The 26,113-nt window shown below is 38.1% G+C and overlaps 1 protein-coding gene across 1 annotated transcript in view; it reads right to left on the bottom strand.

The window, feature by feature from the left end:
• Positions 1-26,113, bottom strand: part of UNC13C (unc-13 homolog C) — a 678,662-nt gene that overhangs the window by 30,735 nt on the left and 621,814 nt on the right. The window contains exon 32 of the mRNA XM_005685753.3: positions 25,472-25,619. Within this exon, the coding sequence (XP_005685810.2) occupies positions 25,472-25,619 (148 nt within the window). The remainder of the gene's footprint in view (positions 1-25,471; positions 25,620-26,113) is intronic.

The following is a 26,113-nucleotide window of genomic DNA, read 5'->3' as shown; positions in this document are numbered from 1 at the left end:
AGCAGAGTTCCTGACATATAAACAACACAAATAAACTGTATTGTTTATTTGACTTATTTAACTCCTGTGCATTATATGACATGCCAAGCATTTCTTGAAACTAATGAGTTAATTGCTAGGAGGAATGCAGTAGTTCATGCTAACCTTACCTAATCAGTTTAGATGACAGATGACCTGAGAGCAGAATTGAAGTGTTAAGTGTTATGTTCCCAACATTTAGAATAGTGTTTGGTCCATGATAAACATTTAGCTAACATTAGCCACACGAATGAATAAATGATCAATCTATGGAGTTTAATTAACATATAAAAGAGGTGAAGTGTATTTTCTCAAGGAGAGGAAAAAAAAAACACTTGTATAAGAAAAAAATTATTAGATGAGAAGGATGTTCCAGATTCTGAGCTGTTGTTAATCCAGAAACACTTGAAAAAATAAGGCACAGAAAAGTAAACTGCAGTGAGTACTGCAGTGTTACAGTTATTATGTATTTAGAAATATGAAAGTTCTCTATGGATGAAGAAATCTCAGAGGCATTTTACAATCGAATCTGCCTGAGCTCATCCTGTTCTCAAACTAGACTTTATGTTTCTGACCCTTTGGCCTGCTCTCCCCATAACCTGAACACAGCCTAACTCTTTGCCTTCAGTGATATGATACTGTGATCATAGAAAGTCCCTGCCTCTCTGAAGCATATGCCTCTGTTGAGATCCATCTCTAGACTTCTCTTTTTCACACAGTTCTTAGATAACAACATTGTTCCTCTGGGATTTATGGAGGCCTGGCTCTAATGAGGTCAAGAAGCGGTCCAGACCATCTACATCTCCACACTAAGATGTGCTGCTTTGAAATGACCCTCTAATGGCCCCATGCTTACCTGTTATACTCTGGTGAATTAGACCAACACTTACTCTGGTAGGAATAGTGTCCATTATTCTCCTTGGCTCAAAGCATTTAATAGAACAAGGGGTTAGACAATGATTACACATCTGATAAGTTACACCTATGAAATCTCTTCCTAAAAACAAAAGTAATCAAAACACTCAATTGCTTTAAAAGCAAGAGAGGAAATTAATCATTTTAAAGTCTCTAATTTAAATAGTATATTATTTAATGTTCTCTTCAAGTTTATTTGCAATGGTTAAAGAGGGGTAGGAGAGAAAAAAGAGAGGTCCATTTATTCTTTAGGTTATAAGTAATATACAGGAAGAAAAAAAAAAACACAACAGATGTCCTTCATTTCCACTTGGAATAGAAACAGACAAAATAGGCTTAACACATATCCAGAGAAAAATGTGTCTAGGTACGGGGAAGGATTTTTCACTGTACAAGAGATTAAACACTGATGTAGGCCACCTAAAGGAGATTCTTAGAAACAGTGTAGACAAAAATGTGTTTTGGTGATTTAACATTTGATTACTATAGGAATAATTGCTCCCTTGAAATTCTTCCAGGGCCCTGGATCCATAACGGTCTAATATTGTAGAAGAATCTTATTTTTCAAAACTTGGACTGTCTTACTAGGGTTAGAGTGTTGGTTTGTACCTGTTACACTACTGAAGATAAAAATGGTAACAATGGCTGAAAGAAGATACTAAAGAAATAGACATTACATGGGGAGTTTATAAAACATACAATGTCAAAGTAGAAGTAGGGAAAGGAGAAGGAGTCCAGTGCAGAGGAAATTGCTCAGCTTTGTCTCTTCCTAATCTGACCTCTGAAGCTGGCATAAGTGCTGATGGATAGTAGAGAACTGACTGGCTATGGAAACCTGAAACAGGGATTTTTGTCCTAATAATTAGTGATGAGGCTTTGTGTGAGTTTTTCACCTCTTGGAACCTCAATTTTCTCCACTGATAAGATAAGAACAATAAGATATCTCTATCTGTGTTTTTGTGAGGATCAAGTAAGGCCATGAAAACTCTAAAATCTGCTAATACACTAGGGTCTTATTATTCTGAGAGGGGTTAAATGGGAAGAAGGGAAATGGTGAGAAGAATAATACAATGGATTGTTTGGGGTTTGTTTTTTTTTTTTGTATTAGTAAAAAAATTGCTTTTTTTTTTTTCATTCAGTAAATATTGAGCACCAGGCACCAGGGGTAAAAGAATGAACAGAAAAAATACCCATGCCATCATTTCTGAAAGAAAACAAACTCTAAAAATTCATGAGTATATGTGTATGCATATGTTTTAATCAATATTTATAAATGGCATTTTGATTCATCTATACCAAATGGGCTTTGTAAATAAGATATTTCTATGAACAAATATATGTGGAAATATTGTACACTATGTCCTCTTCATAATGCATACTGAGAAATTTAAAATGAGGAAAAACTGCTTAATTTTTTAAAGTCAGAGGTTACAAAACTAAATTGATCACATAACCTATTTTTTGTTGCTGGATTTTTTCCCCTTGTATCTTCTATCATTATCCTAAGAAACAATTAGAAAACACTGAAATAGTCTTTATCTGGTAGCTCTTAAATAGAATGGTTCAAATAGCCATTCTTTGTATCTATCAGCTTGAGGAGGACCCATGTGTCCTCTCAACGGCTAACCTCACTATGACACAATGAACATCTACTGTATGTCAGCTCAGCAATAAACGTCATAGATGTTTCGATGTAAACTTTAGAAGATGAATCTTTATGCTTAATGCTTTATGCTTCATGTCTTATAGAGAAGCAGCCAAGTCTTTCTAAAAAGGGAAGGGACAATTTTGGAATCTAGTAAAAATTACAAGACCAAATTGAATTTTTACAATACTTGAGCTAAATCAGGATATATTAACTAAATTATTTTAGGAAAAAATTAATAAATGTTTTCTAGTGCTGCTTCTTTGGCATGATTTAACAGAACTTCAATCCACCCAAATCCCACACATACAATGCATGGAAATGTCTCTGGAGAATATAAAGCTGTATTTAGATAGCTTTTTACTCTGAATGTCTAAAACCCTGAAACAGTCTTACAGAATCTTAGAATTAAAAAAGGACCTTAGAGGTTAAAATCTTTCATTCATTACAGGAGTCCTTCCTATGACATGCCTGGAAAGTCTTGCCTGGTCTTAACTTGGTTATTTTCTGTCATGTAGACATTACTAAGAAGGCATCCCATTCTTTTACTGGCTAGTTGCAGTGGTTAGTAATTGTTTTTTAATGTTAAGCCAAATTCTACTTTGTGGTAATACAGTGGATAACTCTATTCTAAAAAAATCATTATTTTATTCCATAAAAATTAGATAAAATTGGAAAATGGCTTACATTATTGTCCAGACATAACACTGTGTTGGCCAAAAAAGTTAGTCTGGATTTTTCCATAACATCTTACAGAGAAACCTGAAGAAACTTTTTGGCCAACTCAAGAGTATTTTTTGTACAGTCAGAATAAAATTTTTACATAATGTACTTGCTTTTCTAACACTTAGAATCATCATTAATGTAGGCAATTTCCTGTGATATTTCTGATACAATGTATTAACATGTCATTCTGTAATTTATTTACTCAAATAACATTGAGGTTTTTTTATGTGTTAGGCAACAGATTGCCAGTTCATGAGAAGATAAAAATCCAATTCTCAAAAAAACAAATTATTACCTTTCACGTGGTCTAGGCTCTTTTGCCCCCTTCAGCAATTCCTCGGAGATACAATGATTCTCCCTGCCTCACAATTCTCCCTGCCTCACAATTCTCTGTCTCCTTCCATACGTCTTCCCCAGATAGATGTGTGAGGTTCATAAACTGAGGGGCCCAAACCTTGGACTAGAGGAACGGTGTGTAGACGGTCTGAAGCAGCAGGAACTCCAGCCTGGAGGTGTTGTGGATGCTTTTCTATGAGAGGATACTGGTTTTAAAGGTTTGTCCTCCAGTCTTTATCTCCTAGTGAACCTGGTAGGATTGCTCTAGCTCTTGCCTTTCTCTGAGCAACCAGTTCTGTCCAGTGCCTCATACATGATCATACCACATGTCACTAGAGACCTTTCTTGTTTGGCCTCTTGAGTTTCTATTGTGTATGTGTATGCATACATGCATAGTAGCAGGCAGCTCCTCAGGGTAAGTGTGAACCCAAAGTCATTTGACATATTTTTTATTTAAACTCTAGTAAATAAATGAAAAAAAAACCCACAAAAGTAAAAACGTTATATTGGTTGGCCTCTGCAGTCAGCTGTTATATGGAGACAAATTTTCTAAAAATAATAGGGAAGCATTGTTGCCATGTGTGAAGGGAAATATTCTTTTTAATATAGCATTTATAGGGGAAAGAATGCCCACAGTTGTAATTAGCACTATTTATATGCTATTAAAAGAAGTAAAGTGGGTCTTAGGAAGCATCACTATGAACAAAGCTAGTGGAGGTGATGGAATTCTAGTTGAGCTGTTTCAAAGCTTAAAAGATGATGCTGTGAAAGTTCTGCACTCAATATGCCAGCAAATTTGGAAACATCAGCAGTGGCCACAGGACTGGAAAAGGTCAGTTTTCATCCCAATTACAAAGAAAGACAATGCCAAAAAATGTTAAAACTACTGTACAATTGCACTCATCTCACACACTAGCAAAGTAATGCTCAAAATTCTCCAAGCCAGGCTTCAACAGTACGTCAACCGTGAACTTCCAGATGTTCAAGTTGGATTTAGAAAAGGCAGAGGAACGAGAGATCAAATTGCCAACACTGGCTGGATCATCGAAAAAGCAAGAGAGTTCCAGGAAAACATCTACTTCTGCTTTATTGACTATGCCAAAGCCTTTGACTGTGTGGCTCACAACACATTGTGGAAAATTCTTCAAGAGATGGGAATAACAGATCACCTGACCTGCCTCTTGAGAAATCTGTATACAGGTCAGGATGCAACAGTTAGAACTGGACATGGAACAACAGACTGGTTCCAAATCAGGAAAGGAGTATGTCAAAGCTGTATATTGTCACCCTGCTTATTAAACTTATATGTAGAATACATCATGAGAAATGCTGGACTGGAAGAAGCACAAGTTGGAATCAAGATTTCCAGAAGAAATATCAATAACCTCAGATATGTAGATGACACCACCCTTATGGCAGAAAGCGAAGAAGAACTAAAGAGCCTCTTGATGAAAATGAAAGAGGAGAGTGAAAATGTTGGCTTAAAACAGAACATTCAGAAAACTAGGATCATGGCATCAGTCCCATCACTTCATGGCAAATAGATGGGGAAACAATGGAAACAGTGACAGACTTTATTGGGCTCCAAAATCACTGCAGATGGTGTCTACAGCCATGAAATTAAAAGACACTTGCTCCTTGGAAGAAAAGCTATGACCAACATAGACAGCATATTAAAAAGCAGAGACTTGACTTTGCCAAGAAAGAAAGGTCCGTCTAGTCAAGGCTATGGTTTTTCTAGTAGTCAGTACGGATGTGAGAAGTAAGACTATAAAGAAAGCTGAGCGCCAAAGAATTGAGGCTTTTGAACTGTGGTGTTAGAGAAGACTCTTGCAAGGAGATCCAACCAATCAATCCTAAAGGAAATCAGTCCTGAATATTCATCAGAAGGACTGATGCTGAAGCTGAAACTCCAATACTTTGGCCACCTGAAGTGAAGAACTGACTCAGTGGAAAAGACTCTGATGCTGGGAAAGATTGAAGGTGGGAGAAAAAGGGAATGACAGAGTACGAGATGGTTGGATGGCATCACTGACTCAATGGACATGAGTCTGGGTAACCTCTGGGAGTTGGTGATGGACAGGGAGGCCTGATGTGCTGCAGTCCATGGCCTTGCAAAGAGTTAGACACGACTGAGTAACTGAACTGAAAAGAAGCACTCTGGTAAATATAATCTCTTAAATGGAATTCATATTTCTGGTTTGAACTTTCACACTAAGTTATCTCAAACCCAGTCCAATTCAGCAAGACTCAGTCATATTGGATGTTTGACCAAAACCACCAGTTAGTTTAGTCAAAACATTAAAACACTCAATAGACAACTATCACTGCCAATGAAGACATTTTTTTCATGGAAAAAATGTTCTTAAATCCATTTTTATATTTAATATCTGTTCAGTCAGTTCAGTTCACTTCAGTCACTCAGTCGTGTCCGACTCTGCAACCCCATGAATCGCAGCACGCCAGCCCTCCCTGTCCATCACCAACTCCCGGAGTTCACTCAAACTCACGTCCATCGAGTCCGTGATGCCATCCAGCCATCTCATCCTGTTGTCCCCTTCTCCTCCTGCCCACAAACCCTCCCAGCATCAGAGTCTTTTCCAATGAGTCAACTCTTCGCATGAGGTGGCCAAAGTACTGGAGTTTCAGCTTTAGCATCATTCCTTCCAAAGAAATCCCAGGGCTGATCTCCTTCAGAATGGACAGGTTGGATCTCCTTGCAGTCCAAGGACTCTCAAGAGTCTTTTCCAATACCACAGTTCAAAAGCATCAATTCTTCCGCACTCAGCCTTCTTCACAGTCCAACTCTCACATCCATACATGACCACTGGAAAAACCATAGCCTTGACTATGGTTTGACTTGACTACGGACCTTAGTCAGCAAAATAATGTCTCTGCTTTTCAATATGCTATCTAGGTTGGTCATAACTTTTCTTCCAAGGAGTAAGCGTCTTTTAATTTCATGGCTGCAATCACCATCTGCAGTGATTTTGGAGCCCCCCAAAATAAAGTCTGACACTGTTTCCACTGTTTCCCCATCTATTTCCCATGAAGTGATGCTGTAAGAAAAAAACTGTTAGCACTCTAATTGTTTTTTCATGAGATCAAGTGAATAATAAAATAGATGATTATTTTTCAATTTTTTTTACTACATTTCTATACTATATCAAGTACAAGTCATTTGAAAATTGAGTCTGTTTAAATGAACCAATGAATATAAAGCTGTCCAAGAATTTTAAGTATTTCTGGAGAAAAATGTTATACACTTAAGTGACGCATTTGCATCACTAAAACCAGTCTTAACATGAATGCTAGGAAGTGTATTTCCAGATAGTTTTCTTTGCAAAATAAAGGATGAAAACACAACTGAATTATTTTAAACAAAACAATGAAATATCACTAGTTCTGTAATTAAGAATACAGTTATAAAGTACTTATTAGGTATTAGGTATTGTTCTAAGAACTTTACATATATTAATCTTAATCTTAATCTTCTCACCAACCGAAGCCCTTGGTACTATTCTTATCCGCATTTTATAGGTGACAGAATTGATGCAAAGATAAATGAATGAAGTGCCCAATGTCATTAGATAGTTACGAAGTGACAGGGCCAGGATTTGAAGAAATTGATAATATGATCATACTTGTAGAGGAAAGTTCAATTTAGTTCAGAAAAAAAAAAACAGATTTTAAATATTAGTGTTTCCTTCGTATTTGAGCAGATAATGCTTTGGGTTCTAGGACTCTTCACTGAACCATCTTATCTAGGAAACTTCAGTCTTTGCCTTTTGATTCAGCCTGATCCAAGAATTAGACAAAATCCAACTTCCTGAGGCTAAAGTGTTTCACCTGTGGTCAGTGCCCAGGACCAATTTTATTATCTTCTGAAAGTTAGTATAACAAACACACAACTAATATCATCTCTGTTTTTTCTCCCCCCTCTCTCTTTTTTAAGATGCCTCACTTAGTCATTAAACAATGTCCAGTTAGATTCTCCTTCATGATTTTGTTGGGCTTCCCTGGTGGCTCACATGGTAAAGAATCTGCCTGCAGCGCATGAGATCTGGATTTGATCCCTGGGTCGGGAAGATCCCCTGAAGGGGGAATGGCTACCCCCTCCAGTGTTCTTGCCTGGAGAATTCCATGGACAGAGGAGCTTGGGTGGACTACTGTCCATTGAGTTGGCAGTGACTGAACGACTAACACTTTCACTTTTGTTTTTCATGATTTTGTTATTGAATATATCAATAATTTACATGAAGAGGTCTTTTTTTAACCTGACTAGCGTAAAAAGGTACTTCCTATCTGCATATACAGGGGATGTGCTGGGTGGAGAAACAGAAAGTGGAGAACTGGAAGGAGGAGGCTCAGAATCATCTTACCCTCCTTCAACCTCCCTGGAAGCTTGGTTGCCTGGGGAAAGGGACAGGGTACATCTGCCTCTAAGGTTGAACCCCATCCTAACAGAAATGCCTATACATCGAGAAACAACGGGAAGGTAGAGTGGCCTTAAAACCAATGCCAAACTTCTTTGTTGTCAGTTAAGTGTGGAAATTATGAAATTACATGATCTTTTAAAATACTGCAAAGCCGTGTTCTGTTCAGATTGCCTTTTACAACTGCCATTTTGCATAAGCTGCATTAATTGCTAGCTGGTTTTAAGAACTGTAAAGAAATGTAGTTTCGCACAGTAGACTCTGAGCACATAAAATCTCAGGCCATATAAACATTTCGTGGGTTTTCTGAATGGCGCTAGTAGGAGGTTCTGCCATCTGATAGCCGGACATGTCACTTCATGGCTATTGTATCAAATCAGAATGACACAAAAGTCAGAGACTGAAACCTAAGTTTGAATCCCAATCAATAGACTTATACCATTTATAATCATAGTAAATGATGGTTGGAAGGAAATAAATTATCTGGGTAGCGTTCAGCCATATGGTGTGTAAAGTGAATCTATGAATGATTATGTTGATTAAATGAATAAGTGAACTGATAAATAAGTGCCTTGCTGACAGTAAATTATTATTGATTGATGACTTTAACAATCTGCCCAACCTAGTTATATCCCTGAGTCAATAGTTGATTCTTCTGTATATTTACCTTCCTAGTTCCTGTCTTCCCAAAGATTGAGAGGAAATACTGTTTTTAACTATACCTCCCAAAGACTCCCCATGACCAGGGAAAATATTTAGGCAGATGTTGAATTAATGTCTACAGTTAACTATCTCAGTTCCCATTTATCCACACAAATAAAAAGAGGTTCTATTAGACTTTATTACATCTTAGTTCTGTTGCTTGTATAAGTAACTAATGGTCGGCTAATGACAAAGAGAAATGACTATGGACCAAAATTAGTTTTACTCATTTGTCCAGAGCATTATTCTAAATGAAAAATCAACTTTTCAGTGAAAGCTTTGGTTAGTGGGTTGGGCATTGGAAAAATACCTTGTGTTTATATTTTGAAGAATCTGGATTTGAGACCATTTCTGTACTTAATATCGATGTAACTCTTACAAATCACTCAATCTCAGCCCTGTCTTCTCCTCTGAGAATGGGTATAAGTCTCATGTTGCTTATAGGGTCACTGAGAGGATATTCAGGCGTGCTTTAAGTAATGGACATTTGGACCATGTTTTTCTAGGATTCACTAGCCTTGCCATCTAAATAACTGTAACATCTACCTGCTAATTTCCAAATAGTCTTACTCTAAAGGAAAAGAAAAACTGATCCTCATTTGTATTTCCAGTACATCTGTTTATTCTTCCATTCTTTTGAATTTCTTCATAGTGGCTTTCCTGCCTTTCAAGTCCATGTTCTTTCCTTTCTCAAATGATGTAGGACATGCTGTCTATAGTTTTGCTCTGTTTAGTTTGATCTACCTTGGGAGTTATTATTGCTAAGGCGGATGCTCTATCAAGTTACCTCATCTTTTCAGTTAAAGAGAATTCAAGGTTTTTGTAATCCAAAGGAATGAAATGACTTCAAGTGGAAAATGAAACGAGGTGTAACTGTATACTACAAGACAGCAAGGCAATTTAGAGCTAGAAGGATCTAATGTACTCTAAATCTATCACAGAAGTTTGCACCATAAACATATAGGTAAACAGAAATTTTCCCACAAAAATTGGCTTTTAAGTCACATAACATTGTTCATAAACAAAACTGAACTGAAAATAATTGAAAATAACCCCTTTTATTTGGAATCACAGGCAGTAATCAAGTTTCTAGGTTCTCCTATTACACTAAAAAGGCAATGCCATTTAAACTGAAAGCTGAAATATGAGGAGAATGTAAGGAAAATATGCAGGGCTGAATGTCAACTCTGGCAAAGAGCAAAATATTTTTTCTGTATTTTGCATTTTTGGGTCTGTGTATGTGTGTAGTGTCTACCTGAGGATCTTCCTTTGAGGCTGTAAAACACATTCTTTCATTTGGAAAAATAACATTTTTATTGACTCTATGCTTTCTTTCAATGCTTCTCATGTTCCTTTTATCTAGAGGTTTCACCCTGAAAACATTAAAAAAAAATTGCCTGCAGTTAAAGTTTGTAGTCAATGCCTTAAATGAGCTATAGGTGGCCTCATCATAGGGTGTGTTTCTGTGCAAGGCTTCAGAATGGTTCTCAAAGTATGGTTCCTGGACCAGTAGCATAAGCAGCTCCCAGGAACCTGTTACAAATGCAAATTCTCAGACTTCGCCTGGGACCTAATGAGTCAGAAATTCTAAGAGTGAGGTCCATCAGTCTGTGTTTTAACAAGCCCTGCAGGTAATTTTCATGTACACTAAAATGTGAGAACCACACATTTATTCTAAGAAAACCCAAAGTGAGGTAACACATTTCTTAAGTACATATAAATGGCCAGCACCCTTATGTTCTTCCAATGGTACTGAAGGCCATTACACAGTTTAACACTAGGTAGGCTAGACATGACTTTGCCAACAAAGGTCTGTCTAGTCAAGGCTATGGTTTTTCCAGTAGTCATGTATGGATGTGAGAGTTGGACTGTGAAGAAAGCTGAGTGCTGAAGAATTGATGCGTTTGAACTGTGGTGTTGGATAAGACTCTTGAGAGTCCCTTGGACTGCAAGGAGATCCAACCTGCCCATTCTGAAGGAGATCAGCCCTGGGATTTCTTTGGAAGGAATGATGCTAAAGCTGAAACTCCAGTACTTTGGCCACCTCATGTGAAGAGTTGACTCATTGAAAAAACTCTGATGCTGGGAGGGATTGGGGGCAGGAGGAAAAGGGGGCAACAGAGGATGAGATGGCTGGATAGTATCACCGACTCGATGGATGTGAGGTTGAGTGAACTCTGGGAGTTGGTGATGGACAGGGAGGCCTGGCGTGCTGCACTTCATGGGGTTGCAAAGAGTCGGACACAACTGAGAGACTGAACTGAACTGAATTGAGGCTAATAGCAGTGATGGTCGTAATGAGTATTTTTTCCTAGTCGGCCTTCATCATAAGCATGATGATTTACCCACAGGACTCACAGAGCTACATACTTTTTCCTTCTCAAGTGCACGGACTCAATTAGAGACTCTAAGGCACTGGTAGCAAACGCGGTGAAATGGCACTGCTATTTCCCCTGCCCGGATCTCTATCATGTTTCTGGCCATGCCTTTCCTCAAAGTGGTAGTTTCTCCATGATTTCAACTATCCTCCCTTCCTGTGTGCCCCTCCTCAGTGCTTCCACCCCACTCCCGCTCCCCAAGATTCAGCCATCACCTCCTGAACGGAGCTGCAGGACTGACTGGTCTCACCATACTTCTTCCATCTCTCCAGTGGACATAGTTCCCTGTATGCTCCACTAGTAACACTGACAGAAATAAGTAAAATTGAGTTTATCACAGCTCCCTATCAATACTTCTACACTTTGCTCAGTGGTAGGTGTCACCGATCTACAAGTTGCCGAAATTTACCACTTTTTATCCTTTGCTTGCTCTGGTTTGTATTGACCTGTAGAATCTTATTCCTCCCTTCTTGTCTATTCCTGCTATTGCTGTGCTTAGACTGTAAACATTTAAAACTGTAAAATGATTTTCTAAAAGTTTTCTCCTCTCCTCCCTCCCTCCCTCCCTCCTTCCTTCCCCTCCTCCCTCCTATGCAAAAGCAGATGGCACACCATGAGTACTTTAGATTGATCTGTTGATCACCCCTTTCTTTGGGGCCTCACATTGACTACAAATCAATCTCTACACCCTTAAGCCTAACATTCAAAGCTCTTTAAGGCCTGATCAAAACCTACTTCTTCCATCTCCCCTCCATTCACTCCTCCCTAAAGACTCTTTACTCTGGTGGTTCTCAAACTCAGTGGCCTGGAGAGCTGGTGATTTTTCCCTTTCATGCAGCTGTTTTTAGTTTCACTGTAAGGTTCCTGGAGCAGGAAATTTTCCACATGTGTCTCCCACCCAGCATAGTGCTCTGTGCCTATAGCAAGGATTCAGAAAATATACAATTATTGGGAACCATGGCATATATGGAGGAGAAGTTCATAGAAACTGCAGGTGTGACTCCTTCAGGTGGCAGTGTGGCAGGCTTCTCAGTCACTCAGACAGCATCTTGGTAACTTGGAGGTACAGCTCACAGAGGAGCACCTGACTGATCGCTGGCTTCCCGGCTCAGATAGCTGCCTCCTAAGAGAGCTGAATAAGATGTACTCTTCAGACAGTGCATCCAACAATAACGATGCAGTAAGAATAGACATTCACTGAGAGACTGTGTGCCATGTGTATCACCACTGTGAGCCTCCCAGCAACCCAAAGACTGTGGAATGAATTATGTTATCCATTCTACAGATGGGAAAATTGAGGCTTAAAGAAGTTGAGTGACTTGTCTCAAGGTCAGATAGCCAAGCCGATGTAGGACAAATGCCTGGGCCATGACCACTGTTCCCTACCCTGGTGTCATCTAACACACTGATTTCTTGCCCCTTCTTCTCCATAAATAAGCAGTGACCTTTATGCCAGAGGTTTATACAAGCTTGACTTTAAACCTTTAAAGACTGAGATTTACTATTTCCATTCCACTTCACTTAACACAGTTGTTATTTCTTTTTCTAAGTTAAATCACACACTGAATAGTAAGGGTTAACTTCCGGTGCTAAGGAATAACTAAAGGAGGAAATAGCCCATATCTTTTCTTGGAAGTTAGTTATAAAGGGCACATAGAGGTTGGGAAGCAATAGCCTACAATTTTCAATTAATGCCACTGACCCCACTGGTCACAAAAACTTGATCTTAGTGAATGAAAACAGAGAAATTGTACTGCATTTTGCTTTCTTGACTCAGTGATTTGAAGAATGTTTTTCTGAAATCTCAGTTTGTCAGTGTTTCCATAAAATTCCCAACATTCTAACCTGATTCTAACCTATTTCACTTTCTAATCAGTCTTAAAAATAACAGCAGTAACAAAATCACTGAAGAATATCACAATTACCCATCATAAAAAAGTGTTAGATATTTTTAAGAACACCTGTTTTAACACTGACATAGCACTTGCTTAATTTTAATCAATGTATTACACATTTACTCTGCTTGATTTCTTCACAAAATAAGATTTACAAATCATTAAACTACATGTATACATATAATGTATATATGTTTGTAAATATAACATATATATTTACATGTTGCATTTTCCATATAATTCTACCTCCAGAGCAATTTTGAGAGCTTTAGAATCCTAAGGCAAAGGTTTAACTGGGCTGTTTATTTTAGCTCACAGATTTATAATCCAAGGCCCTGAAAGACATCAAAACCTACCACTTTGAACTGATTATACCTTGGTAGTCAAGGAAACTAATGTACTTTGCATATCAACATGTATTCTTCATGTATTTCTTTTTAAATTATGATTTTAAAAATCTGGACATTTTTTGATAATTTTTAAAGTACAGAAAATTATAAGCAGGCAGAAAATAACCATAATTTCACTGCAGAGAATTAAAAGTTGCTTTACTTTGGTATCTTATAAATTTATTTTCCTAAATTTTTATTAATTTGACAAGATTTATTTCACCAGATCATGCCTCTTATAGTGCTGAACTGCACCTGAAACATACTCACATGTCTCCATCGCTATTCCCACCAGCCTAGCCTCCTCCAACCTGTCCACCTGCTTTTGCCTTGTCTCCCTTCAGTTATTTTCTCCATGCCATACCCTTGCTCACATCACTTCAATGGCATCTATTGCTCTTGGGTGAAATGGCCATCTCAAAAGAGCATCCAGTAACCGCAGGGCTGTTTTCAGACTCAAGTAAGAAAAAGTTACTTGAAGATGCCTATAAACTATAGTAAGGGCTTCCCAGGTGGTGCAGTTGGTAAAGAATCTGCCTGCCAATGTAGGAGATGCAAGAGATACAGCTTCAATCTCTGGGTCAGGAAGATCCCCGGAGAAGGAAATTGCAACCCGCTCCAGTAATCTTGCCTGGAGAACCATGAACAGAGGAACCCGGTGGGCTCCATGGGGTTGCAAAAGAATAGGACATGACTGAGCATGCACACACACACACACAACACACACATAAACTATAGTAAACTGCAGGTATGAGTGGTTATTAGCTAGATCTTTGATTGCAAGGCCAAATGTCAAGTGTTTTGTCGTTTTGTTTTAGAAAGAAAATAATTTTGATTTTGTGTAATTTTAGAAAAGTCTATATGTTACCATCAGAATTATTTAAATGCAACTTAGCCTTTAAGAAACAACTAACAGAGAGTACTTTAAGTGAGAAAGCAGTGGTCTGATACCTCTGATATTCTGCATAGTCTTGGAATGAGATCTGGTTTTCACCAAATTGAGAAATGAAAAGATGCCCCTCCCTTATACACAGTTGTGTGGGTAGTGTTATAGCAAAATTAATCTTCCAACTATTTATGTAAAAAATGAATGCAGTAACAATGAAAGAACTCTTTTTCAGACCTAGAAATATATGTGTGTGTGTGTATATATATACACACACACACATACGCACTTAGATGAATACACAAAGAATGATAATTTCCCCATTACATGACATATAACAAACACCTGCTTTGTGCTGTGAGGATGCTTAGATTTTGCAAATGATTTCACCAGAGGCTCCCAGCTGTCTCAATCTGATTTCTGGTTTTCAGAGATGAAACCCTGGGTCAGATAAACTGCGCTATGAGAAAGTGGGAGCTGGGATTTTGATGACTTGGCCACAGTATAATGGAAATATCCTTGTGAGTGAAAAGCTCTTTTATTCATTCTGGACAGCTCAGTCATCAAAATGCAATGTTTTTTTTTTTTTTCTCAGTCCAAAGATGATTATTCTGATGCTTGACTTGTTTATTTTAAAATGTTTATCTTTGATGATCTGAGTGAAAGACTTGGCATGGAAGAAAAACCTAGCAAAGCCATGAGTTACCTTTGTTTCCATTGGGGTATCATTAGCAAACATATGGAAACTCAAATTAGGGTCATTTTGGAAGGTTTAAGAAAGAGGCTGTTTATGAAGGTTTAGGTGGGGGTTAAGGAAAACACAAGGAATAGCGGGGCTATTAATACTGGTAGTCCCTGAAGCCTGAGGGGCAGAAGTAGTTGCTGGGAGCCAAAGGGAGAGTTTTTTAGGGAAGGCAACTTCTAGAGACTTAGAGTCAAAGGACAAAGTCAGTCTGAATGAATGGATCATGCCCCAAGGAAGCAGAGAGAAGGAGTACCTGACCTCACTCTTTCTTCCCAGGGAGCTTTGCATGGGCTCCCTACCGACTGAACCCAGTGGGAACCAAACAGTAAGAGAATGCATAGTTGTAATCCATACAGCCCAGCCTCCTAGGGAGAAAGGAGGGTAGCAAATGAAAGATATTCAGCACAGTCTTTCATTGGAGTTTAACTAGCATTTAGCACAAAGCCTGGCACATAGAAAATGCTCCTAAGGATGAGTTAGTTGTGACCTTAAGTCTCTCCATCTAACTTTATATAGCCCTTTGAGTTTCTCCAGGGGCATTTACTATCTTCTGCCTGTACAGAAACTACTGAACAGCATCAGCCATCAAACTGTGAGCTCCTCTCTTTCACCCTTTCTCCTTCCCTCCTTTTCTCTCCCTCTTCCTCTCTTTTTGGCTGTAAATACACTTGCTTTCAATAAAGATTTGTAATTGCATCAATTCAAATATGAGGACTATGTCCTATCACATAATTCTAAATTTTCTGCATTTAACTTCCCAGCTTTTTTTTTTTTCTAAAATTCACTAAATTCACCTACTTTGTATCTAGCACTGTTCTGAGCATTTAGATTTGAAGGATGAGTAGGCAACGTCCCATCTTCACAAGGTTTACATTGGGAGAGCAAAGAAATGTAGATAAGCAATCATGATATGACTCTATCTGCATGGGGAATGTTACATAATGGCATTTTTGCTGGTGGGCCCAAGGGTGAGAAGAGTAGAAAAGAGAGAGAAGACCAAAGTAGCAACAGCTTTGCGCTTACACACACGCATGTGTACATGCACACATACACACACACAGAGTGGACTCTAGAGGTGAGAAATCAGGCTATATATTAATAGAAATGGCTTTCTGAAAGAAGAATGAATTTTCTTAATTTCAACCTAGATTCCTATAGTATAATTACTTCCAATTAACATTCAAAAGATTCTCTGGCCACTAAGTATGCCCAGTACTGGGGGTCAGAATGAGAAGAAACTGGGGAAGTAAGGAAGATGTTCTTGGGGAGAGAGTTTCTTGCTGATATGAAAACAATAGCAACTGAACAATCGTCTCCTGGGCAGCAGGGAGCTTTAGTCATACCAGAATAAGAAGTAAGGAGGATGAAGTAACTTCAATTATTCAAAACTATAGAGAAGAGAGCTTGAGTTGTAGAAAGTCATAATGACAGATTCTGCTTTCTTTGCTGCTTAAGTGTGATATAGTGGGAAGGGCGTTGGCTCTGCCACTCACCTCCATGACTTCAGCAAGTTTCTTAATATATTTGTGATTCATTGCTTACCCTGACAAGTGTGGATGAAGTTACTCACCCGAGGACTGTTGGGAAGACTAGCACAGTGGTGGCCAACTTGCTTTTGGTGCCCAGGATTGCTCAGCATTACTGTTACCTTATCTAACACATTTCTACCCTGGGAAAAGATTCGGTGTTCTCAGAACCATATCACATCACCACTCCTGTTAAAGTTTTTTATGTACAGCTTTTTGATTGCACTGAAGAGCCTCATCTAGAGCTGAATGTCTTTAGACCAACTGCAGTGTTTGAAGAGCCAAATCACACAAACCCTCCTCAGTTTTTTCCACTGTATCCCCCAAGAAATGCTAACCCCTTATCTTGGAAGGCAGTACTAGCTAATGGAATCCCACTGTTCCAGGGGTAAGACGATGGCATAGGTCTGTTGGAGGGGATTCTGGTTATCTGGTGATCTCTGACAGCCTGATTAACTAAAATGAGAAACCAGGTCTGACTCTGGTTTCAAATCAGTATTAAATTGAAGATGGCTGAATGGATTTTAATATTATTTCTCCACATACCCTGAAGACATTCTTCAGCATTTTCCATAGGTGGGATCAAGGTAAAATTCCAGTGGTGGCCCTTGACCTTAAAACTAATCTCTTTATTTCAATGCCAGCTCTTCTGCCAACTAAATACCTTTAATGTTAAGTTCTACATTTCTGATAAGAGATCTTTTCTACAGTAAACCACAAAGAGTTTCTTTTCTTCTTATGAATGTATCTTTTATAATTTGAACATGATTAGAGATAATTAATCCTTATATATAATGAATATTGAAGCATTTTCAAAGATTCAAAATGTAGCTATCTGATGTACATTTTAGATGAAAATGTACTATACTTTAGCAGAAAACAGGTTATTATAATGACCAAGATGGTATTTAAATTTTAAGAAATTTCAAGTAAGCAAGGACTCAAAGATATTGCTCATAAAGAGTTAAGAGGATAGAGTATAGAATAAAAACATTTCATTTCATATATTTTAATTTATACCGTCATTTCTTTTTGCTTTATGAGTCAGTTGTAACTTAGACATAAAAAAATTCCCTTAGGAAATATTTTTAGATTTAAGTTCCTCAAACTGTGACAAATGCTCAGGTAAGGAAACAGAATATGACCTGGGATAGCCCAGAAATTAATCATTCTGTGCCTCATTCCAAATTGTTATCCACTGAAAAAAATTCTACTTAATATGTTAAAGTTTTGTACATTTTTCACTGTCTTCTACTGTATGAAATGTTCGAAGAGCCCTTGGTATAATGAAATAGCAGTTAGAGAAGCTTTTTTGTTAATGATGATGAATAATGTAATTAAGATGCAAGAAATGAATTCTGTACCAGCTTCTAAAACTGTAAGTAGCATATCTTTGAGAAACAACAAGGAGAAAGTATAAATTTTCAAGGAAACTACCTAATTTAAACCATAGGGTCAACTTCAAGAGGAAGAGTTTGGTAATTATTACAAATATTAATATAAGTTCTACTAATGTTACACAAAATAGTGTTAAAAAGTGCCTTAGAGTTCCTTACACTATCATAAGTGTCAAACATAAGTAGTGATATGGTGAATTTTGCTTTAAAAACAATTAAACATTGTTTCCTCATAAAAATATACTAAGGATATGCTTGACATATTGGGATTTTAAAATTAAGAATGCAAGTATATTCTTTCCTGGACAGTTTCTGCATCCAAAATACTTTTCTCTTTCTATTTTCAAGACTCAGTTTTTCCACTGGCTGTTCTACTTTTATTTGTCTTCCTGAGTCAAACTATCCCTCTTCTAACACGATTTATGTTACTTCACTTCTTACACTGTTTCAGACTAGTATTAGTGCAGGGTGTCCCAGCCTCAGCACTACTGCCATCTGGAGACTTAAAGATAACTTCCTATTGTAGGAAGCTGTCCTGTACTGTACAATGTTTAGCAACCTCCCTGGTTTCCATCCACTAGATACCAGTAACAAATGCCACTCCCAGATGAAAGGATCAAAGCTCCTCAGACATTGACAGATGCCCCAGGGGGACAAAATCACCTCTGCTCGAGAACCTCCACAGTAGAGCACCTGGTGTACAGAGCACTAGGTTCAGCTTTGAATATATACCCTATGGTACGCGATCTCAGAGGTGATACTCAGTAAATATTTCTTAAGTGAATGCAGGGTATTTGTTGTTGTTCAAAGTGAATGCAGGGTATTTGTTGTTGCTCAGTCATGTCCGACGTTTTGCAACCCCTTGGACTGCAGCATGCCAGGCTTCCCTGTCCTTCACCATGTCCCAGAGCTTGCTCAAATTCATGTACATTGTATCAGTGATGCCATCCAACCATCTCATCCTCTATTATCCCCTTCTCCTCCTGCCTTCAATCTTTGCCAGCATCAGGGCCCTTTCTAGTGAGTTGACTCTTTGCATCAGGTGGCCAAAGTATTGGAGCTTCAGCTTCAGCATCAGTCCTTCCAATGAATATTCAGGATTGATCTCCTTTAGGATTAACTGATTTGATCTCCTTGCAGTCCAAGGGATTCTCAAGAGTCTTCTCCAATACCACAGCTCAAAAACATCGGCTCTTCAGCATTTAGCCTTCAGCCTTCTTTATGGTCCAACTCTCACATCCATACATGACAACTGGAAAAACCATAGCTTTGACTAGACAGACTTCTGTCAGCAAAGTAGTGTCTCTGCTTTTGAATATGCTAGCTAGGTTTGTCATAGTTTTTTTTCCCAAACAGCAAGCATCTTTTAATTTTGTGGCTGTAGTCACCATCTGTAGTGATTTTGGAGCCCAAGAAAATGAAGTCTGTCACTGTTTCCCCATCTATTTGCTATGAAGTGATGAGACTGAATGACATGATCTTAGTTTTTTGAGTATTGAGTTTTAAGCCAGCTTTTTCACTCTCCTGTTTCACTTTCATCAAGAGGCTCTTTAGTTCCTCTTCATTTTCTGACAGGTGGTGTCATCTGCATATGTGAGGTTATTGATATTTCTCCTGGCGATCTTGATTCTATATAGCCTTGATGCATTCCTTTCCCAATTTCCAGTCCATTGTTTCATGTCTGGTTCTAACTGTTGCTTCTTGACCTGCATACAGGTTTCTCAGGAAGCAGGTCAGATGGTCTGGTATTCCCATCTCTAAGAATTTTCCATAGTTTATTGTGATCCATACAGTCAAAGGCTTTGGAGTAGTCAATGACGTAGAAGTTGATATTTTTCTGGAATTCTCTTGCTTTTTCGATGGCCCAATGGATGTTGGCAATTTGATCTTTGGTTCCTCTGCCTTTTCTAAATTCAGCTTGAACATCTGGATGGTCTTGATTCACATACTGTTGAAGCTTGGCTTGGAGAATTTTGAGCATTACTTTGCTGGCAAGTGAGATGAGTGTAATTGTGCAGTAGCTTGAACATTCTTTGGCATTGCCTTTCTTTGGGATTGGAATGAAAACTGACCTTTTCCAGTTCTGCCACTGCTGAGTTTTCCAAATTTGCTGGCATATTGAGTGCAGCACTTTAACAGAGTATAGTGGTATTTCATTGCCACAGTACATTGCTAGACTAATAAACATGTTACTCTTATAAACTGATCTGTCAGCTTCACTTGAGGACCTAAGAATACTTATCACTCCATTTTGAATTTGTTTATTTTCCAGTATTTGGAACAGAAAGAAGAGTGTTTTTCCAATTTGCCTCATAAATGTCTAATGAAACTATACCCCTTTGTCATTTTTTCTTATTATTATTACTGGAAAAAGAGGACATCTAAATCTATTCTAAAAAGAGATCAAAGAAAGAGGAAGAGAAGGTGAAAACAGAGAAAATTGAAAAAGAAAAAATAAAGAATAAGTGAGTAAGATATAGAGTGTTTTTCTATGCCATAAACCCATTTATGTAAAAGCTGAATTAAAAATATTTTCAAAGGAAAGTGTATCTTCAGTTTAAAGACAGTGAAAAATATAACCCAATTAATTATTCATTTTTCCTTATATTTAATGTTACAATTAATTTTCTAACACAGACAAGGATAATGCAGAAAGGAGAAAGAGATGCAAAAGAACATTTTAACAAAAGAAAAGGAAAGAAGAAAATGGACTAAGGGAAGAGTTTATGAGAATATGAGAACAAAATATGGATACTTTAAAAAGCACAGTTACATTTCTAAAGGATTCCAATTTCTTTTACACAGCATGTTGATTAACAGTTGAATGATAATTCATTAATACTTGCACATGTATGAGTTAGAAATTAAGGGGACAAAAAATCAGTTTGCATTTTATCAATCATAATGTAAAATATTTTTCAAATAATGTTCACTGGGTTATAAGTTGTTTCTCTAATTAGTTCTGTATTCCTAACTTGCGAATTTGTAAGAGAAAAAGTTCAAGTAAAGGGGGAAAATTCATTCAGGGTATTTGACCTTTATAATTTAATTATTATCAAGAAGATGCAGGCATGGGGGTTAAAAGCACAGGCTATAGATCTAGAGTAGCTAACTGGAACCTGGCTCCCTGCTTCCTAGTAGTGTGACCCTGGATCTGGGTTTCCCTGGGAGTGAAAGCGGAGACAAGCATTCCACGGTAAAGGATCCACCTGGGAAGGCGTCCTCTCAGAGAGGATGGAGCTTCACATCACAGGGGAGTTTTGGAGTTTGTGTAGAACTCATGTTAGAGTTTTCCCAACTGAGGAAGCTAAAGTTTTATTTGTTTTCTTATCTGCCAACTTCCTATCTTCCATTGGCCGAGGGCTGCTTCCTGGGATATTAGCTGTCTGACACCCTAGCTTACCCTGGATGGGGAGCCTTGGGCAGAGGGTAGAAGGAGGTCTCAATGTGTAGCATTAGCTCCCATTTCATATTTTATATTTGAAAAACACCATAACACCAGCATGGTCTTTCTAAACTGTATTAACAAAATATAAGATTGGCAAAATTAAATATAATAAATCTTCATGGGTATTTGATACTGTGCCAAATCCTAGAAAATTATCTGGATAATTGCAATAGTATTTAAACTGGAAACTGAGACCTCATCTGATCATTTTGGACTCTTCCTTGTACTAGGATAAGAAATACAAAAAGGGGGAGAATTGATCCTACTATAATTGTAAATACTCATCTGCAGGGATATAAGAGTGGCACCCAAGTTCCTCTCTTTTAGTACAGCCCAGGTCAAGCATCCATAGAACAGTAGACCAGTCCATTTAAATAGGACTCTTGAGAAGTCAACTTTTCCATGTTTGTCATTAAAAGAACCCGAAGAAGCTGAGGTTCTTTAGAAGACAAAGAGAACACAGACTGGCCCCAGGCATTTGGAAGTCATTTAGGGTCTGTTACAGAAAATGGAGACTGTGTCCTTTAATATGTTCTATTTTTGGTTGTGTTATAAATAATTCTAATATCCAGTGACTTTTCCTCTTATCTCTCCTTTCCATATTTTATGAAGGATATGGTATTGTTGCTCACTTTATTATTCAGTCTGTGGCAATGAGTATTGAGGTAGGATTGTGATAGAATTAGAGTAAAAGATGAATAGAGACTCAGAAACACTGCATCCATTAATTGGTGAGACTGGCTTGCCTCATTTTTGATTGAACAAGGGTTGTGCTATATTAGGCAGCAGTATTTCTTCCTTCCCCTTCTCCTCCAATTTAAAAGTATAAACAACTATCTGAGCAGGTAGAGAGGAGAGCTATAGAGAGATGGCAGGTGACAGTCAGGAAGTCCTCATGATCATCTAAAATGTGGAAAGAATATATGAGCTCCACGGGGCGCCATGGGCAGAAGCTGGTCATCAGTCTTCTTGCTGGGACCTCATTACAGAGGGCTGGACACTAGAAGAAGATATTCAAGGAGCAAGAAACCATGGCATGTGCTGCAGGAGGCAGCAACTGAGGGGTCCCTATAGGGACCTGGGGCAGGCTGCATTCATCATGAAGTTCAGCGGACAGGAGGTTCCCTAGCATTGGGCCCCTGGGAAAGTCAGCATATGGACACAACTGTAGGGGGACTTTAAAGATGTTCCCCCTCCCCTTCAATTTCTGCCCCCAATACCCTGAAGCAGAGAGGTATCTAGAAGATGATGGGGAAGGGGAGCAGAGCGCACATCAAACTCCCCCCACACCTCAGGTCCTGTGGAGCTGGTCATGGTGGGCTGAGACCAGCTGGAGGGATGCCAAGGGAGGGACGGAGGGGGAGATGGGAATAGTTTCCATGGAGCATGCTTGAAGGTACTATCAGAGAAAAGGCAAAGCCATTTCATATCTAAAGCTTATCAATTTCAATTATGCAGAAAAAATTGTGTTACTTAGAAAAAGCCAGAAAAGGCAAGTAAAAAAGAAACCAAGACTAAAATAATTAATATAGTTAGGGAGTATTGGGATAATGAATCCTCTTACTCCCCTACTCCCCATATATTTTTAATATTGCCATACAATTCATACAAAACAAACATGTGTACCAAATTCCATACACCAAAGTTGAAATATTTATTAATATAAGATTAGATTAGGAAGAAATAGTGTAGTAGGAAAAATAAGTGGAGAAAGAAGGCTGAATAACTTGGCTTACGGGGAAGGCCAATAAAGTTCCAGACAAGGAGCTTGCACTACCTACGTTGGGCCACCGGCGCCCACTTGAATATCTAAGCGTGCCCCTCCTTAGGCTCCCTTTCGCGTGGATCTTAAAAGCCAGGACAAGTAAGTAGACTTAGTGAGCCGCCCTGCTCCAGATGGGAATTCAGCCTGAAATTAGAGTAAAGAGGAGACACGGGGGAAACCAGTCCAGCAACTGGCTCTGGCCTCTATTGTTCAGAAGGCCTTTTATACTTTCGATAAAACATGGAGATCAATGGGTAACACAGTTATGCAGCGTTAGCAGTCCAGACTCTTATCAAAGCCAGGCTTTTCTCTCCGCATACCTAATTGTATACACAAGTCTTAGGTAATTCATATCATCTTCCAGCCAAAAGGGCCAATTAACATTTTACAGCCTTTTTTTCTGATAAGGGTTTGTCAACCAGAAGACTTATTTGTGTTGATCTTCCCAAAGTCTGGTGCCATTCTCAGAAAGCACTAAATAAAGTTACATTCTTACATAGCAAGGACACAAGAGGAGTGCAGTGATATATAACAAAGAGAAAAGTAATTAACTCAAAAGTCTAGTGTTGCTAACATCAAAACTACTATATATCTTTTTCCATATCCCATTTACATTGACTAACATCCTCCCAGGTGCCTAAAAGATAAAGAATATGGAGGCCTCGCGGCAATCATTGAGTCAACAGTGAAAACCCGTCACCAATATGATTTTTAACTCTTTAGAAAAGGCTCTGTATCTTTAAGATGCTTTAAGCTTTGTGCCTCTCGCGGCTGGGGGGCTGTAAGCAATTCGCAAGCTGCAAGAGGTCTGGGGGACCTGTTAGGCAAGCTAGAGAGCTATCAGAGGGGTTTAACTGAAACATCCCTTTCAAATGCAGAAGACTAAAGCCCTGAGTTGACTTTTTCCAGAGAATATCAGAAGAGTGGAAAAGCAGGCAGATTCTTATTTTTGCAGGGGGTGGATGCTCAATAAATTCCAGGGGGAAAGCCTGAGGTCTGATTAGCCTTGCCATCAGAGCTCTGCCGCATGACCTTGTCACGGGTGGAATTCCTCACACTGGCTCCCGGCATTGGGTTGTATGTATATACACATAATGTATACCTACAAAAGCAAAGCTAAGTTTTTAAACACTCACATTTTCTTGAGAATAAAGCAACAACAGTATTATGATGAGTTGTGTTAGAATTGCATTCATATTTATAGTTTAGAAAACCTTGAGAGATCATGATTCAGGGAGTAATGTACCTCTTGACAAGGCCTTACACTCAACTCTCTCCTTTTTGGAACCATCCTAAGATGTAATCTAGGTTTGACGATTGCATTAAAAGGAGTGTTTGTAGCATTTTTTGGACACTGTAAGAAAGCATAAAGTATTAGGTCAAGCAGCTACCTAGTACCTACCTTGGTATTATCTTCAAATGTAGTTAGAAAAGTGAAAGTATCCATGATGAAACAGATAAGTCTGAAGGATTTTTATTAAGAAAAAAAAATTCTGTGTGCTTCCTTTGGAAGGATCTCTCATGAAAGAAGTTGTGTCCTCCTCCTCATTTTGATTATAGTGGGTGCAATTTATTATGTTCTAGAATTTGAGCCTGCATTTGATTTTTTTTTTTTTACTTAGAGTGACATTTTCAGTAATCACTCAGAAATGCCAGATTTTAAATGCATTAATTACCAAAATATAATAAATCACAAAGCAACTTCAAGGAAAGGTTGTTTAACAGTAATATCCTAGAAGCTTATGAGGTGGGAACTTTGACATATGAAATAGATCTGAGTTTCCACTAACATACCTGGCTCTTTTCAAAGACTTAGAATTTTCTCCTATAAAATTAAGATTAAATGAGTTTTCCCTCCTGAAAACCCAAGAGCAGGAGATTATTTTCATTTGAAGTTAGGATCTGAGGAATTATTATTGTACTTTAGAAGTTACTGAGACCAATAAACACTGATTATTTTGTACTAATTTGAGAATATCAGTTATGGTTATTCACAACTAGAGTTTACTAAATTTTATGAAATTAAAATCAATAGCAAAGGTTAACTATTCCACACAATTTTAGTTTTAAGCATATCTCAGTATTATTGAAATTATTTATAAAACAAGTTTCTAAAAATTGAATAATTTTTTTTACAAATCATAATCATCCATTCTTATTGATGCTTTATTACAGTCAAATTACAGATATTATTTATAGTGATTTCTATGTCGAAGTTTAGTTGTATTCAGTTTACCTCTGTTCATGTCCAGTGTGTTACTTACTCTGTGAGGTTTGGGTGTCTATGAATTTCTTTATCAAGGCATCAGTCGTTTGGGTATAAAGACTGAGAGCATATCTCAGAGACTGAAGATCTGGGCTTTTCTCCAAGAAATTCTTTTTCAGGCCATTTCCTCCTGCATGAAAGTATTGCTAAAAAGAAAAGAAAAACAATGTAAGCAGAGGCATTTAGAAAAAAGTATTAGATGAGGGATTTTAGGGCCATAGTCATGAGGTTCAGATGGAATAGTACAGTATGATTAACATAAGATAGATACAAAGACATAGTACCATGTGGCCATTACCAAGTCATCGCCATGCAGTTCAGGTTGCCTTGGTATCTCAAGTGTTGCTCTCATTTAAAACTTTAGTTAAATGGGATCATGAAGATGCAGAGGCCGAATGCTTACAGAATGCTAGGTTTAAGATAATGTGTCAACTCGATTGTTGACTTCTGTTTCCAGAGCATGAGAAAAATATCCAGGTTGTCAGATTTCACAAATAAAGTATCTTCTGGTCACATGTTTTCCAGATACTGATTTGCAATTCTAGGCCAAGTGCCCACTGCTCCCACCTTCGCTGTGATCTAATCACACAGTGGTACACACACACAGGCCACCCTGAGGATGCAGAGTGGTCCTTAGAAA

The sequence above is a fragment of the Capra hircus genome, chromosome 10 (assembly GCF_001704415.2).
Source record: "Capra hircus breed San Clemente chromosome 10, ASM170441v1, whole genome shotgun sequence".
Classification (NCBI taxonomy): domain Eukaryota; kingdom Metazoa; phylum Chordata; class Mammalia; order Artiodactyla; family Bovidae; genus Capra; species Capra hircus.
The sequence above is the reverse complement of the archived record's forward strand: the minus strand, read 5'-3'. Positions and strand labels throughout refer to the sequence as shown.